At 40.9% G+C, this 18,106-nt stretch overlaps 1 protein-coding gene across 10 annotated transcripts in view; it reads left to right on the top strand.

Annotated features, from left to right (window-relative positions):
* The window catches only part of PTPN22 (protein tyrosine phosphatase non-receptor type 22), a 70,626-nt gene that overhangs the window by 10,781 nt on the left and 41,739 nt on the right, over window positions 1-18,106 (top strand). For 8 of the 10 annotated variants that reach the window (XM_009215754.4, XM_021927324.2, XM_009215733.4 and 5 more), the window contains exons 2-10: window positions 7,765-7,873; window positions 8,147-8,223; window positions 8,960-9,055; window positions 9,761-9,799; window positions 10,929-11,000; window positions 11,107-11,166; window positions 12,483-12,625; window positions 12,995-13,061; window positions 15,684-15,761. In XM_009215754.4, coding sequence (XP_009214018.2) covers window positions 7,765-7,873; window positions 8,147-8,223; window positions 8,960-9,055; window positions 9,761-9,799; window positions 10,929-11,000; window positions 11,107-11,166; window positions 12,483-12,625; window positions 12,995-13,061; window positions 15,684-15,761 — 741 coding nt within the window. The remainder of the gene's footprint in view (window positions 1-7,764; window positions 7,874-8,146; window positions 8,224-8,959; window positions 9,056-9,760; window positions 9,800-10,928; window positions 11,001-11,106; window positions 11,167-12,482; window positions 12,626-12,994; window positions 13,062-15,683; window positions 15,762-18,106) is intronic. The other 2 variants (XM_009215739.4, XM_003892413.5) reach the window with 1 other exon arrangement.

Here is an 18,106-nt window from a genome sequence, read left to right as displayed (position 1 = left end):
CAGCCCGACCAGCGAGAGCTGAAGCAGGGCGAGGCATCGCCTCACCTGGGAAGCGCAAGGGGGAAGGGAATCCCTTTTCCTAGCCAGGGGAACTGAGACACACAACACCTGGAAAATCGGGTAACTCCCACCCCAATATTGCGCTTTAAGCAAACAGGCACACCAGGAGATCATATCCCACACCTGGCCGGGAGGGTCCCACGCCCACGGAGCCTCCCTCATTGCTAGCACAGCAGTCTGTGATCTACCGGCAAGGCAGCAGCGAGGCTGGGGGAGGGGCGCCCGCCATTGCTGAGGCTTAAGTAGGTAAACAAAGCTGCTGGGAAGCTCCAACTGGGTGGAGCTCACAGCAGCTCAAGGAAACCTGCCTGTCTCTGTAGACTCCACCTCTGGGGACAGGGCACAGCTACACAACAACAACAACAACAACAACAACAAAGCAGCAGAAACCTCTGCAGATGCAAACGACTGTCTGACAGCTTTGAAGAGAGCAGTGGATCTCCCAACACGGAGGCTGAGATCTGAGAACGGACAGACTGCCTGCTCAAGTGGGTCCCTGACCCCTGAGTAGCCTAACTGGGAGACATCCCCCACTAGGGGCAGTCTGACACCCCACACCTCACAGGGTGGAGTACACCCCTGAGAGGAAGCTTCCAAAGCAAGAATCAGACAGGTACACTCGCTGTTCAGAAATATTCTATCTTCTGCAGCCTCTGCTGCTGATACCCAGGCAAACAGGGTCTGGAGTGGACCTCAAGCAATCTCCAACAGACCTACAGCTGAGGGTCCTGACTGTTAGAAGGAAAACTATCAAACAGGAAGGACACCTACACCAAAACCCCATCAGTACATCACCATCATCAAAGACCAGAGGCAGATAAAACCACAAAGATGGGGAAAAAGCAGGGCAGAAAAGCTGGAAATTCAAAAAATAAGAGCACATCCCCCCGGCAAAGGAGCGCAGCTCATCGCCAGCAACGGATCAAAGCTGGACGGAGAATGACTTTGACGAGATGAGAGAAGAAGGCTTCAGTCCATCAAATTTCTCAGAGCTAAAGGAGGAATTACGTACCCAGCGCAAAGAAACTAAAAATCTTGAAAAAAAAGTGGAAGAATTGACGGCTAGACTAATTAATGCAGAGAAGGTCATAAACGAAATGAAAGAGATGAAAAGCATGACACGAGAAATACGTGACAAATGCACAAGCTTCAGTAACCGACTCGATCAACTGGAAGAAAGAGTATCAGCGATTGAGGATCAAATGAATGAAATGAAGCGAGAAGAGAAACCAAAAGAAAAAAGAAGAAAAAGAAATGAACAAAGCCTGCAAGAAGTATGGGATTATGTAAAAAGACCAAATCTCCGTCTGATTGGGGTGCCTGAAAGTGAGGGGGAAAATGGAACCAAGTTGGAAAACACTCTTCAGGATATCATCCAGGAGAACTTCCCCAACCTAGTAGGGCAGGCCAACATTAAAATCCAGGAAATACAGAGAACGCCACAAAGATACTCCTCGAGAAGAGCAACTCCAAGACACATAATTGCCAGATTCACCAAAGTTGAAATGAAGGAAAAAATCTTAAGGGCAGCCAGAGAGAAAGGTCGGGTTACCCACAAAGGGAAGCCCATCAGACTCACAGCAGATCTCTCGGCAGAAACTCTCCAAGCCAGAAGAGAGTGGGGGCCAATATTCAACATTCTTAAAGAAAAGAATTTTAAACCCAGAATTTCATATCCAGCCAAACTAAGTTTCATAAGTGAAGGAGAAATAAAATCCTTTACAGATAAGCAAATGCTTAGAGATTTTGTCACCACTAGGCCTGCCTTACAAGAGACCCTGAAGGAAGCACTCAACATGGAAAGGAACAACCGGTACCAGCCATTGCAAAAACATGCCAAAATGTAAAGACCATCGAGGCTAGGAAGAAACTGCATCAACTAACGAGCAAAATAACCAGTTAATATCATAATGGCAGGATCAAGTTCACACATAACAATCTTAACCTTAAATGTAAATGGACTAAATGCTCCAATGAAAAGACACAGACTGGCAAACTGGATAAAGAGTCAAGACCCATCAGTCTGCTGTATTCAGGAGACCCATCTCACACGCAGAGACATACATAGGCTCAAAATAAAGGGATGGAGGAAGATTTACCAAGCAAATGGAGAACAAAAAAAACCAGGGGTTGCAATCCTAGTCTCTGATAAAACAGACTTTAAACCATCAAAGATCAAAAGAGACAAAGAAGGCCATTACATAATGGTAAAGGGATCAATTCAACAGGAAGAGCTAACTATCCTAAATATATATGCACCCAATACAGGAGCCCCCAGATTCATAAAGCAAGTCCTTAGAGACTTACAAAGAGACTTAAGACTCCCATACAATAATAATGGGAGACTTCAACACTCCACTGTCAACATTAGACAGATCAACAAGACAGAAAGTTAACAAGGATATCCAGGAATTGAACTCATCTCTGCAGCAAGCAGACCTAATAGACATCTATAGAACTCTCCACCCCAAATCAACAGAATATACATTCTTCTCAGCACCACATCGTACTTACTCCAAAATTGACCATATAATTGGAAGTAAAGCACTCCTCAGCAAATGTACAAGAACAGAAATTATAACAAACTGTCTCTCAGACCACAGTGCAATCAAACTAGAACTCAGGACTAAGAAACTCAATCAAAACCGCTCAACTACATGGAAACTGAACAACCTGCTCCTGAATGACTACTGGGTACATAACAAAATGAAGGCAGAAATAAAGATGTTCTTTGAAACCAATGAGAACAAAGATACAACATACCAGAATCTCTGGGACACATTTAAAGCAGTGTGCAGAGGGAAATTTATAGCACTAAATGCCCACAAGAGAAAGCAGGAAAGATCAAAAATTGACACTCTAACATCGCAATTAAAAGAACTAGAGAAGCAAGAGCAAACACATTCCAAAGCTAGCAGAAGGCAAGAAATAACTAAGATCAGAGCAGAACTGAAGGAGATAGAGACACAAAAAACCCTCCAAAAAATCAATGAATCCAGGAGTTGGTTTTTTGAAAAGATTAACAAAATTGACAGACCACTAGCAAGACTAATAAAGAAGAAAAGAGAGAAGAATCAAATCGACGCAATTAAAAATGATAAAGGGGATATCACCACCGACCCCACAGAAATACAAACTACCATCAGAGAATACTATAAACACCTCTACGCAAATAAACTGGAAAACCTAGAAGAAATGGATAATTTCCTGGACACTTACACTCTTCCAAGACTAAACCAGGAAGAAGTTGAATCCCTGAATAGACCAATAGTAGGCTCTGAAATTGAGGCAATAATTAATAGCCTACCAACCAAAAAAAGTCCAGGACCAGATGGATTCACAGCTGAATTCTACCAGAGGTATAAGGAGGAGTTGGTACCATTCCTTCTGAAACTATTCCAATCAATAGAAAAAGAGGGAATCCTCCCTAACTCATTTAATGAGGCCAACATCATCCTGATACCAAAGCCTGGCAGAGACAGAACAAAAAAAGAGAATTTTAGACCAATATCCCTGATGAACATCGATGCAAAAATCCTCAATAAAATACTGGCAAACCGGATTCAACAACACATCAAAAAGCTTATCCACCATGATCAAGTGGGCTTCATCCCTGGGATGCAAGGCTGGTTCAACATTCGCAAATCAATAAACATAATCCAGCATATAAACAGAACCAAAGACAAGAACCACATGATTATCTCAATAGATGCAGAAAAGGCTTTTGACAAAATTCAACAGCCCTTCATGCTAAAAACGCTCAATAAATTCGGTATTGATGGAACGTACCTCAAAATAATAAGAGCTATTTATGACAAACCCACAGCCAATATCATACTGAATGGGCAAAAACTGGAAAAATTCCCTTTGAAAACTGGCACAAGACAGGGATGCCCTCTCTCACCGCTCCTATTCAACATAGTGTTGGAAGTTCTGGCTAGGGCAATTAGGCAAGAGAAAGAAATCAGGGGTATTCAGTTAGGAAAAGAAGAAGTCAAATTGTCCCTGTTTGCAGATGACATGATTGTATATTTAGAAAACCCCATCGTCTCAGCCCAAAATCTCCTTAAGCTGATAAGCAACTTCAGCAAAGTCTCAGGATACAAAATTAATGTGCAAAAATCACAAGCATTCTTATACACCAATAACAGACAAACACAGAGCCAAATCATGAATGAACTTCCATTCACAATTGCTTCAAAGAGAATAAAATACCTAGGAATCCAACTTACAAGGGATGTAAAGGACCTCTTCAAGGAGAACTACAAACCACTGCTCAGTGAAATAATAGAGGACACAAACAAATGGAAGAACATACCATGCTCATGGATAGGAAGAATCAATATCGTGAAAATGGCCATACTGCCCAAGGTAATTTATAGATTCAATGCCATCCCCATCAAGCTACCAATGAGTTTCTTCACAGAATTGGAAAAAACTGCTTTAAAGTTCATATGGAACCAAAAAAGAGCCCGCATCTCCAAGACAATCCTAAGTCAAAAGGACAAAGCTGGAGGCATCACGCTACCTGACTTCAAACTATACTACAAGGCTACAGTAACCAAAACAGCATGGTACTGGTACCAAAACAGAGATATAGACCAATGGAACAGAACAGAGTCCTCAGAAATAATACCACACATCTACAGCCATCTGATCTTTGACAAACCTGAGAGAAACAAGAAATGGGGAAAGGATTCCCTATTTAATAAATGGTGCTGGGAAAATTGGCTAGCCATAAGTAGAAAGCTGAAACTGGATCCTTTCCTTACTCCTTATACGAAAATTAATTCAAGATGGATTAGAGACTTAAATGTTAGACCTAATACCATAAAAATCCTAGAGGAAAACCTAGGTAGTACCATTCAGGACATAGGCATGGGCAAAGACTTCATGTCTAAAACACCAAAAGCAACGGCAGCAAAAGCCAAAATTGACAAATGGGATCTCATTAAACTAAAGAGCTTCTGCACAGCAAAAGAAACTACCATCAGAGTGAACAGGCAACCTACAGAATGGGAGAAAATTTTTGCAATCTACTCATCTGACAAAGGGCTAATATCCAGAACCTACAAAGAACTCAAACAAATTTACAAGAAAAAAACAAACAACCCCATCAAAAAGTGGGCAAAGGATATGAATAGACATTTCTCAAAAGAAGACATTCATACAGCCAACAGACATATGAAAAAATGCTCATCATCACTGGCCATCAGAGAAATGCAAATCAAAACCACAATGAGATACCATCTCACACCAGTTAGAATGGCGATCATTAAAAAGTCAGGAAACAACAGGTGCTGGAGAGGATGTGGAGAAATAGGAACACTTTTACACTGTTGGTGGGATTGTAAACTAGTTCAACCATTATGGAAAACAGTATGGCGATTCCTCAAGGATCTAGAACTAGATGTACCGTATGACCCAGCCATCCCATTACTGGGGATATACCCAAAGGATTATAAATTATGCTGCTATAAAGACACATGCACACGTATGTTTATTGCAGCACTATTCACAATAGCAAAGACTTGGAATCAACCCAAATGTCCATCAGTGACAGATTGGATTAAGAAAATGTGGCACATATACACCATGGAATACTATGCAGCCATAAAAAAGGATGAGTTTGCGTCCTTTGTAGGGACATGGATGCAGCTGGAAACCATCATTCTTAGCAAACTATCACAAGAACAGAAAACCAAACACCGCATGTTCTCACTCATAGGTGGGAACTGAACAATGAGATCACTTGGACTCAGGAAGGGGAACATCACACACCGGGGCCTATCATGAGGAGGGGGGAGGGGGGAGGGATTGCATTGGGAGTTATACCTGATGTAAATGACGAGTTGATGGGTGCAGCAGACCAACATGGCACAAGTATACATATGTAACAAACCTGCATGTTATGCACATGTACCCTACAACTTAAAGTATAATAATAATAAATAAATTAAAAAAAAAAAAAAGATGTTTGAAGGAAAAAAATCAAATCTTTCATACATTGCAAATGAATTATTCTGTAGGCATTTCCTGTGTGATGTTTTGCTAAGAGTGTCTCCCTTTGTCATCCAGCTAGATTACTCCAGGGGGAGAAAAGGAGTAGGACAAATAAAAGCCATTCTGCCTCATTGTTGAAGGTGGCAGTGAAGGCAGCTAAACAAATATAGGACACATACACACACATCCATCACCTTTATCTATAACATTTTGCCAAATTAATTGAAGCATATCTTACGCAAAGGGGTTTGTGTATAGCATTCTCCCTAGAAAGTGTTCCAAAAGCAAAATAAAACAAAAATAAATAAAAACAGTATAACAAGGAGTATGCACTGAGCTTACTTCTGGAGATTCCTAGAATAAACTGTTCTGGGACTTGAGATCTTTTCAGCAGCCTTGGGATCAACAGCAACCTGAAAATGATCATTCTGGGGTTGCTTAAGAGCAGGGAGATTTGAAAAATTGGTGTAACTTCAGCTGAAATTCAGCATAGTCTTTCATGTGTCCTTAAATTCCCAAATTAGTCCATTTGTATCCATATCCATCTTGAAGTAAAAATATGGTATAAAGATAGTTCAATAGCTTCTTGGGGTTCAAAGTAAAGCAAACAAACAAACAAACAAAAAGATATCAGTTCAGTATCTCTCCTCTCAAATCCAGTTCTGAAAATCTAGAGGAATTCAAATTACAGTAGGCTCTCTCTACAGAGGATGTGTTTGAAGACCTACAGTAGATGCCTGAAACTGCAGATAGTACCAAATCCTATGCATACTATGTTGCTTTTACCTATACATACATATCTATAATTAAGGTCAATTTATAAATTAGGCACAACAAGAGATTAGCAATAATAGCTAGTAATACAATAGAACAATTATGATAATATACTGTAATAAAAGTTATGTGAGGCCAAGGAAGGTGGATTGCTTGAGCCCAGGAGTTTGAGACCAGCCTGGGCAACATGGTGAAATCCCTTCCCTACTAAAAATATGAGAACTATTCGGGTGTGATGCTCGCGCCTGTGGTCCCAGCTTTCAGGAAGTAAGGCTGAGGTGGGAGGTGAGGCTGATGTGGGAGGTGAGACTGAGGTGGGAGAATCACCTGAGCCCAGAAAGTTGAGGCTGCATTGAGCTGTGACCAAGCCACTGTACTCCACCCTGGGTGACAGAGTGAAACTCTATTTAAAAAAAAAAAAAAAAGTGACTGCTTTTGGAACTGAAATCTTTGAAATTTTGCTAGATACAGACAGATTTTATTCAGCTTAAGTTCCACTTCCACTTAGGAAAAAAAAAAGTGATCTGAAGTAAAAAGACTAATGGAACTTAATAATTTTCCAGTTGACCATTTAACTAAAAAGCAGTTATGAAGAAAGTAAATTAAGCTTTTAATATCTGCCTGTTGGGTGGAGCATATAGCTTGCTTCCAGAAGATATTTGGTTCTTAAAATATTCACAACTTTCACCTTTAAGTTCACGCTATCTATGGCTCAGCTGCAGTAAGTGTGATCTTTTCACTTCCCCAAATGTCACTGAACTCAGGTCTCTTTATGCTCTGCAGCTCTGTCCTGAATGGAGTCAGAACCAGAAGATAATAAAAGGGTTGAGGTAGAATGTTTTGCCAGTGGAAAAGGAAAGCTCTTTAGAGATAGCTTCTTACCCCATTTCTCTATGAAGATTAATTATTCTTGGAATCTTATTACAGAAGCTGAAAAGGCAATCTACCAAGTACAAGGCAGACAAAACCTATCCTACAACTGTGGCTGAGAAGCCCAAGAATATCAAGAAAAACAGATATAAGGATATTTTACCCTGTAAGTTCCATTTCTCTCTATAAACTCATACTTTCTCCCAACCTCAATCATTATTATCTCTTTGTACCCACTGCTTACTGATCCTGACCTTGGAACATAGTATTGACAACTTAGTTTGTACTATTTATGACTGCAAAAGAATATTCATTCATTCATTCATTCATTCATTCACTTGTTCACGCATGAGCATACACTATTCACAGTGTTAGACCCTGACTTAAATCTGCTGACTAAGCTCTCTTAATTATACTATGTCTGTCTTTTGTATTATAGATGATTATAGCCGAGTAGAACTATCCCTGATAACCTCTGATGAGGATTCCAGCTACATCAATGCCAACTTCATTAAGGTACAGTGAAAGAAAATAGCCGGGCGCAGTGGCTCATGCCTGTAATCCTAGCACTTTGGGAGGCCAAGGCGGGCAGATCACCAGAGGTCACGGTTTCAAGACCAGCCTGGCCAGCATGGTGAAACCCTGTCTCTACTAAAAGTACACAAATTAGCCAGGCGTGATGGTGTGTGCCTGTAGTCCCAGCTACTCAGGAGGCAGAGGCAGGAGAATTGCTTGAACCTGGGAGGTGGAGGTTGCAGTGAGCTGAGATCAGGCCACTGCACTCCAGCCTGGGCGACAGGAGCCAGACTCCCATCTAAAAAAAAGAAAAAAGAAAGAAAATAAAAGCAGTCCACATTTCCCTAGATACCTAAAAAAAGGGGAGGGCTGGCTGGACTCAGTGGCTCATGCGTGTAATCCCAGCACTTTGGGAGGCTGACGCGGGAAGATCACTTGAACCCAAGAATTTGAGACCAGCCTGGGCAACATATGAGACCCCATCTCAACAAAAAATTAAAAAATTAAACAGGTGTGGTGGCATGTGCTTGTAGTCCCAGCTACTGGAGAGGCTGAGTAAGGGGATTGCTTGAGAACAGGAGGTCAAGGCTGCAGTGAGCCGTGATTATGCCACTGCACCCCAGCCTGAGTAACACAGTGAGACTGTCTTAAAAAAAAAAAAAAAAGGGAAGGGGAGGACTAGGTGAGAACACGGTATTATCTGTAGTCACGCCACGTAATTTCTGTTCCCCTTTAGGGAGTTTATGGACCCAAGACTTATATTGCCACCCAGGGTCCTTTATCTACAACCCTCCTGGACTTCTGGAGGATGATTTGGGAATACAGCGTCCTTGTAAGTATAGCGTTGCTTCTGTTACTTTATTCTCTACTTTATTAAAAACAGTGCCTTTAAAAAATTGGTCAGTGGAACTTCAGGGTTCAGGCCTCTTTTAGTCAGAATCACAATGCCATTCTTGTCTAAGGAAATGAAAGTTCTTAGCCAGGTGTACTCTGGGAGGCCAAGAGGGGTGGATAGCTTGAGCCTAGGGGTTCTAGACCAGCCTGGGCAATATGGCAAAACCCTGTCTCTACAAAAAATACAAAAATTAGCTGCGAGTGGTGGTGTGTGCCTATAGTCCCGGCTACTCAGGAAGCTGATGTGGGAGGATTGCTTGTGCCCATGAGGTTGAGACTGCAGTGAGTTGAGATTGTGCCACAGCACTCCAGCCTGGGTGACAGAATGAGACCCTGTCTCAAAAATAAATACATTTTTAAAAATAATAAAAATAAATTTAAAAATTAGGAAGTTCTTACCTTGACAGGTTCATCTGGTAACAAGATTACTGGTTTGAACAGAGAAAGGGGAAGTATTGTCAGAATGAAGGAAGAGTAAGAGCAATGTTTCATAAGTTACCAGGATTTCTTTTTTGGTTAAAAAAAAAACAACAACAAAAAAGAAAAAAGAATGGTTAATACTTTCTGACTCTGGGATCCATGTATTAACTGCTCTTTCTAACTCTACATGAATGTTTAAGTTTCTATCTATTTCATCCCCCAGATCATTGTTATGGCATGCATGGAGTATGAAATGGGAAAGGTAAGTTACTTACTAGTACCTGCTGACCTACAAACAAAGGAAAGAAGAAAAAGGAGGGTGAAATTGGCAGCAGAACTTACCTAAGTGTGCCTAGATAAAACTTGTGTCATCTTTCTAGTTTTCAATTTTGCAATGCCACGTGATTCTCAGGGGATTTTTTTTTTTTTCTCATAAGAATCCTATTTGTTTTCTCAGTAGACTCTATGTTTTAAAGTTAAAAACAAAATATGCTTTTAAGATTAACAAATCACTTGCCCATTTCTATTAATCAGATATCTTTAACTGCCAGCTGGAGCTTTTAATCCTGTGCTGTCCCATATTGCATCCACCAGACACATACAGCTATTGAGCATTTAAAATACGGCTAATGTGACTGGGGAACTCAATTATTTTAATTGATTTAAACTTAAAAACTGACATGCAATTCAGCTATCAGAAAGCTGTTTGAGTATGTGAAAATTTTTCAGATGTAAGTTTTATTAAATCTAAATGGAAATAAAATACTTCCAAAATTTGGCATCCTAATTGAGATTAGCTATAAATATAAAATACACACTGGAATTTGAAGACTTAGTGAAAAATGCCAAATATCTGATAATTATTTTATATTGGTTACATGTCAAAATGTTTTGATATGTAGGGCTAAGATATGTTATTAAAATTAATTTCACCTCTTTTCATTTTTTAATGTGTCTATTTGAAAATTTAAAATTACATTTGTGGCTCACATTATATTTTTACTGGATATCACTGTTCTACTGTTGCCATTCTGAGTTGACAATTCTAATCAAAACCAAGGAAACTAGGTATTTCACTTAGCTTGTGCAGCTGTTTTAGTAGACATATAATTTCTGTTAGTTCCTGTGAAATACTGAAAATAGGTCAAAGATTTCTATTTCTACTTTTTCAGACTCCTGGGAAGTCTGTAATTTATATATCCTTTAATGTTTGTTTTCCCATCTTTGGAGATTTTAATAATGTAGGGGTTGAAGCCCAAGGGGGTTAGACGCACCTAACCTAAGGTGAAGGACAGAGCTAAATTTGCTTCCAGATGAGGGAGTGGGTTTTATTCCCCCGAAGAGACTAGAATACATGGAGGGAAATCACTGCATTCTGCTTTGTGCAACAGAAAAAGTGTGAGCGCTACTGGGCTGAGCCAGGAGAGATGCAGCTGGAATTTGGCCCTTTCTCTATATCCTGTGTAAGTATAATGTCTGTTCTCATGTCTGAGTAAAGCCTTCAGGGTCTACCTTATAGTGAGCTTGTCTTTGCAATCACTAATATTTTCGTCTTCTTTTTCTTTTTAGGAAGCTGAAAAAAGGAAATCTGATTATATAATCAGGACTCTAAAAGTTAAGTTCAATAGTGTAAGTATAAAAACTCTAAGGCTTTTGAGTTTATCAAAAGCCTATAGAGATCAGGCAAGTAAATATAGATGTGTGTCGCTCAGGCTGGGCATAAGACAATGGGGAGTGGTAGGGTCTTTGATGTCGTGAATGAGTCTTCATATTCAAGAGAATTTTGAGCCTGGCCAACATGGCAAAAACCCGTCTCTACTAAAAACACAAAAAAATTAGCTGGGTGTGATGGTGCATGCCTGTGGTTCCAGCTAGTCAGGAGGCTTAGGCAGGAGAAATCATTTGAGCCCTGGAGGCGGAGGTTGCAGTGAACCGAGATGGTGCCAGAGCAAGACCTTGTCTCAAAGAAGAAGAAAAAAAGAAGAAACCGTTGGTATAATATGTCTTCAATCTATTCTCTACCATGACACACATATAAAATGATAATATTTGTAGGGTAAACAGAAGCTGAACAGTACATAGAGACTGGGGACCAGTTTGAGAGCTTAGGCTGCCCTAGGCCCTGCCCAGCTTCTCTAAGGCAAAGAGATTTAATATATCAGCATGATTGTGGCACATTTGAGGCATACCGGTTGGGAAACACTGGTTTCCCAACTATTTTCATATCCAGCTATTGCCTCTTGTGAATGGGGCAGATGGGGTCAAAAGTGACCTGAAATCACTTTTAATTGTTTTCAGAAAGCATCTGGTCACCTGAGATTTATAGAGAAGAAACCGGAATAAATTTCTAAAAGGATATAGATAAAACTTAGTATGCCAGACTGATGTCTTGGTATAATGAGGTGGAGTTCCAGCCTTCAGTTGTCTTATTATCCTGGCTATTTTTAAAATAATTTCAACTTTTTTTTTGGCGGGGAGGAGGGGACAGAGTTGTGCTCTGTCACCCAGGCTGGAGTGTGGAGTGTGCAGTGGTGTAATCTCGGCTTACTGCAACCTGAGCCTCCTGGGTCCAAGCAACTCTTGTGCTGCAGCCTCCCCAGTAGCTGGGACTACAGGTGTGCGCCACCATGCCTGGCTAATTTTTGTATTTTTAGTAGAGACAGGGTTTCCCCATGTTGGTCAGGATGGTCTTGAACTTCTGACCTCAAGTAATCTGCCTGCCTTGGCCTCCCAAAGTGCTAGGATTACAGGCGTAAACCACCACACCCAGCCTCAACTTTAATTCTATGAATATAATACATAAGGGCGTAAATGTGCAGGTTTGTTACATGGGAATACTGTGTGCCACGGAATAATCGCATCACCCCAGGTAGTGAGCATCGTACCTAATAGGTAGTTTTTCTGCCCTTGCCTCTCTTCCCCTCCCATCTGGCTATTTTTTATAGGACACTCGAACTATCTACCAGTTTCATTACAAGAATTGGCCAGACCATGATGTACCTTCATCTATAGACCCTATTCTTGAGCTCATCTGGGATGTACGTTGTTACCAAGAGGATGACAGTGTTCCCATATGCATTCACTGCAGGTATGATGCTATGTATAAACCTTCTACCTAGAATGAACCAAATGTCAGCGTCTGGCCAGGACTTTGTAATTGAAAGGGGGAAAGGTTAATAGCAGAAACAAATGACAATAAATTCAACCTAAGCATTAAATTCATGTTTTTCTGATAAGTTACTTGTGAGTAGTACAACTCTAGAGACTCTTGCTCTGAGATGTTGCCTAGGACCTGTGGCATGACAAATGTGCTCTGGGAAATGGTGGGGTTTGGGAAGTTTAATTGTCCCCAGGCATCTTCTTCCTCAAATCTGTTGGTGAAATTTTCCAGCTACTGTCAATGGTCCATTCTCTCTAGGTATACATGCATACATGCTACTGTAATCTTTCATTTCAGTGCTGGCTGTGGAAGGACTGGTGTTATTTGTGCTATTGACTATACATGGATGTTGCTAAAAGATGGGGTGAGTTTCTCTCAGCAGGCACTTCCCATTTTCTTACTCTACTGCTTTCATATTAGTAATTGTTTGGTTTTTCAAAATATCTATCTTCATGGTTCATTTTTTCTAGAAAATGTACTTGTAGACCCACTCTGTCAGATGATTAAATTAGTTCCCAGGTAGGTGGGTCTTAAAGGGTGGTCCACAGACAAGAAGCATCAGCATCACCTGAGAACTTGTTAGAAATGTAATATATATTGGGCGATGTTATTAAAATTAATTTCACCTATTTTCATTTTTGAATGTGTCTGTTTGAAAATTTAGGCTGGGTGTGGTGGCTCACGCCTGTAATCCCAGCACTTTGGGAGGCCGAGGCAGGCGGATCATGAGGTCAGAAGTTCGAGACCATCCTGGCAAACATGGTGAAACCCTGTCTCTACTAAAAATACAAAAAAATTAGCTAGGCGTGGTGGCGGGCGCCTGTAGTTCCAGCTACTCAGGAGGCTGAGGTGGGAGAATGGCTTGAACCGGGGAGGCGGAGCTTGCAGTGAGCCAAGTTCGCGCCACTGCACTCCGGCCTAGGTGACAGAGCGAGACTCCATCTCAAAAAAAAAAAGAAAAGCAAAAAAAATTAGCCAGGCATGGTGGTGCATGCCCGTAATCCCAGCTACTCAGGAGGCTGAGGCAGGAGAATCGCTTGAACCCGGGAGGTGGAGGTTGCAGTAAGCAGAGACTGAGCCACTGTACTCCAGCCTGGGTGATAGAGACTCCATCTCAAAAAAAAAAAAAAAAAAAGAGGCTGGGCGCGGTGGCTCACGCCTGTAATCCCAGCACTTTGGGAGGCTGAGGCGGGTGGATCACGAGGTCAGGAGATCGAGACCATCCTGGCTAACACGGTGAAACCTTATCTCTACTAAAAATACAAAAAACTAGCCGGGCGTGGTGGCGGGCGCCTGTAGTCCCAGCTACTCGGGAGGCTGAGGCAGGAGAATGGTGTGAACCTGGGAGGCGGAGTTTGCAGTGAGCCGAGATTGTGCCACTGCACTCCAGCCTGGGCAACAGAGTGAGACTCCGTCTCACAAAAAAAAAAAAAAAAAAAAAAGAAAGAAAAGAAAGAAATTTTCGGCTGGGCGTGGTGGCTCACGCCTGTAATCCCAGCACTTTGGGAGGCCAAGGCAGGCTGATCACCTTCAGGAGTTCGAGACCAGCCTGACCAATATGGTGAAATGCTGTCTCTACTAAAAATACAAAATTAGCCAGGTGTGATGGCACATGCCTGTAATACCAGCTACTCCAGAGGCTGAGACAGGAGAATCACTTGAACCTGGGAGGTGGAGGTTGCAGTGAGCCAAGATTGGACCAATTGTACTCCAGCTTGGGCAACGAAAGTGAAACTCCTTCTCAAAAAAAAAAAAAAAAGGAAAGGAAATTTAAAATTACATATGTGACTCACATTATATTTTTACTGGATATCACTGTTCTACTGTTCAACCATTCTGAGTTGACAATTCTAATCAAAACCAAGAAAACTTGGCCAGGTGCGGTGGCTCATGCCTGTAATCTCAGCACTTTGGGAGGCTGAGGTGGGTGGATCACCTGAGGTCGGGACTTCAAGACTAGCCTGATCAACATGGAGAAACCCCATCTCTACTAAAAATACAAAATTAGCCGGGTGTGGTGGTGCATGCCTGTTATCCCAGCTACTCGGGAGGCTGAGGCAGGAGAATCGCTTGAACCTGGGAGAGGGAGGCTGCAGTGAGCCGAGATTGTGCCATTGCACTTGGCCTGGGCAACAAGAGCAAAACTCCGTCTCAAAAACAAAAACAAAAAACAAAACCCAAGGAAACCAGGTATTTCACTTAGCTTGTGCAGCTGTTTTAGTAGACATATAATTTCTGTTAGTTCTTGTGAAATATTGAAAATAGGTCAAAGATTTCTATTTCTACTTTTTCAGACTCCCGGGAAGTCTGTAATTTATATATCCTTTAATGTTTGTTTTCCCATCTTTGGAGATTCCAATAATGTAGGGGTTGAAGCCCAAGGGGGTTAGGTGCACCTAACCTAAGGTGAAGGCAAATTACTGGGCCCCATTGAATTGAATCGTATCTCTAGAGATGGGGGCCCAGCAAGCTGTCCAGGTGATTGTGATGCATGATAAAGTTTGAGGACCACTGTCCTAAATTATATAGTTACCCTTCCTTTATCCAAACTGCTTTAATAGATGGACTCAACTTACTGCAATCATACTTTGCGTTCCAATCTATAAATCATTTTTTAATGTCTAATAGGAAGTTTAAAATATGGCCTTTAGACCTATCTACCAACCTCTTTTATTTTATACAACTCTCATACTTGTGCATCTACTGAATCTTGTCCCTCGTTATATCTATAGTTTTAGACATTTGGTTACACGGTGTGAAATCATTCTGAAGAGTTTCTTTAGTCTTTTCTAGGGAAAATACCAGGCTTTAAATCATGTTGCAAGTGATAAGAAACCTCATTTGTTTTAAAAATGCATCATTTTTTCTGATATTACCCCATGTTAGAAGAGCAGATGCCATGGAAGTACAAGACTATGAAAAAGTAGCAATAATTTATTAACAAAGTATTGAAAGGAATAAGATATTTTCCCCTTTAATTCGATAGATAATTCCTGAGAACTTCAGTGTTTTCAGTTTGATCCAGGAAATGCGGACACAGAGGCCTTCATTAGTTCAAACTCAGGTATGAACTGTAGTGAATGGATCAGAAAGTGTGTCTAAGTCTTGCTCCCTCTCTATGTTTAATGGTGAGGCATCCAAAAACAGCTGACTGCTCAGATATAACACCAATTTACTATTACATGCTCTAGAGTCCATTGCCATTTTCTGTAACTCTGAATATCCCAATATTTTTCCTGTATCCCTGTCCTGGGTCAAATTCCTTTCGTTCCTTATTTTACTGTCTGTTCAGAAAATATTAAGACACCAATGTAATATTACTTACTTCCTTACAAAGGATGTTGTAAAACTATTCAACAAACTGGTTGGCTTGTGAACTTGAAATAGCTAGGTCATGTTAACTTGAAATTTTGTAGTGATAAAATTCATCTCTGAAAGCATAGAAAATCAGGGATTTATAATCTCTACCTCAGGATGTGGTAACAGAATATGGAGAATTCAGTCTATGTGCTCATTTTAGGAAACACTGAAAAATAAAAATAAAAAATATATTCCTATTACCTAGAGATAGCCACTATTACTATTTTTCTATAGTTTCTCCTGATTCTTATTGCATGCATACTTTTTTAAAAAAACATAATTGGGCCAGGCACAGTGGCTCACACCTGTAATCCCAGCACTTTGGGAGGCTGATGTGGGTGGATCACCTGAGGTCAGGAGTTCGAGACCAGCCTGACCAATATGCTGAAACCTCGTCTCTACTGAAAATACAAAAATTAGCTGGACATGATGGCAGCCACCTGCAATCCCAGCTATTCAGGAGGCTGAGGCAGGAGAATTGCTTGAACCTGCGAGGTAGAGGTTGCAGTGGGCGAGATCACACCACTGCACTCCAGCCTGGGCAACAGAGTGAGACTCTGTCTCAAAAAAAAAAAAAAAAAGTGTGTGTGTGTGTATATATATATATATATGTATATATTATAATCACACTATATTTATGTATCACAATCTTTTAACCTACCCCAGAATGCCCACACTTGTTCATTCCATTTAGGAATGCTCTTCCCTTCTCCTCCTAGCTCAAATCTCTCACTGTCTACAATATTAATTTCACTCACATTTCTACACCAATAGTTTTACCCAACAGTTTTAGTTTTCTAAGCGGTATTCATTTTTAATATAGAATTTAGAATTGACCCATTCATTCATCAAATGTATATTGATGTTTATTAACAGGCACTTTTGTGTAATCTGTTAGAACTACTTTTAACGACTTAAATAGCAAGACCTTAAAGTGTTTAAGACACTTAGAAATGAAGATGCAAATAGTTTTAGAGATAAAACCACTTACAATGGCAATTCAGGTATTTTAGTCTAGAAGTTGTTAATTAAAGGGAAAAAATAAAGAGCTATTATAATATAAAACTGGCCTCCACAGGTTTTCCACTAATAGCTGGTGGAAAAAAATAACTTTTCATGTGCTGAGTGTAGGTGTTTTCTATATTCAACCTGTGAGGGAGAAAGCTTATATGAAATGAAAGCATTAGTGGTTTAATGCTGTCAGACTTGAAAGAAGGCTGATCTATGTAAATGCATAAAGATTCCAGAAGTATGGAATCTAGTTACATAAATTGCAATACTAATTTAATAAAACTATACTCCATTTCAAAAACAAATTCCATTTCAGGTCTACTTTTAAGAGTTGAAAGACAGCTGAAAAAGCCTTCACATTTTGGCATTATCAAACAACTAACTGAATTTAACAGTTGTAGCTGTTTTTTTCTGACACTACTCTAACCAGGAAATGGCACTGTAACCAGATGAGAGCTTCCTGTCTGATTTTTCTTTCTTTTTTTTCTTTTCTTTTCTTTTTTTTTTTTTGAGATGGTCTTTCACTCTGTCACTCAGGCTGGAGTGCAATGGCACGATCTCGGCTCAGTGCAACCTCTGCTCTGCCAGTTTCAAGCAATTCTCCTGCCTCAGCCTCCTGAGTAGGTGGGACTACTGGCATGTGCCACCATGCTTAGCTAATTTTTTGTGTTTGTAGTGGAGATGGAGTTTCACCATGCTGGCCAGGCTGGTCTTGAACTCCTGACTTCGTGATCCGCCTGCCTCAGCCTCCCAAAGTGCTGGGATTACAGGCGTGAGCCACCTTGCCCGGCCCTGATTTTTCTTTCTTAAAAAAATTAGCCAGATGTGGTGGCTCATGCCTATAACCCCCGCACTTTGGGAGGCTGAGGCAGGTGGATCGCTTGAGCTCAGGAGTTCAAAACCAGCCTGCGCAACATAGTGAGACCTTGTCTCTACAAAAAATACAAAAATTAGCAGGGTGTAGTGGCAGGTGCCTGCAGTCCCAACTTACTTGGGAGACTGAGGTGGGAGCATCACTTGAGCCTGGGAGGTCGAGGC

Source organism: Papio anubis, chromosome 1 (assembly GCF_008728515.1).
Source record: "Papio anubis isolate 15944 chromosome 1, Panubis1.0, whole genome shotgun sequence".
NCBI classification, from domain to species: domain Eukaryota; kingdom Metazoa; phylum Chordata; class Mammalia; order Primates; family Cercopithecidae; genus Papio; species Papio anubis.
This window is presented reverse-complemented; position numbering and strand designations above follow the sequence as displayed.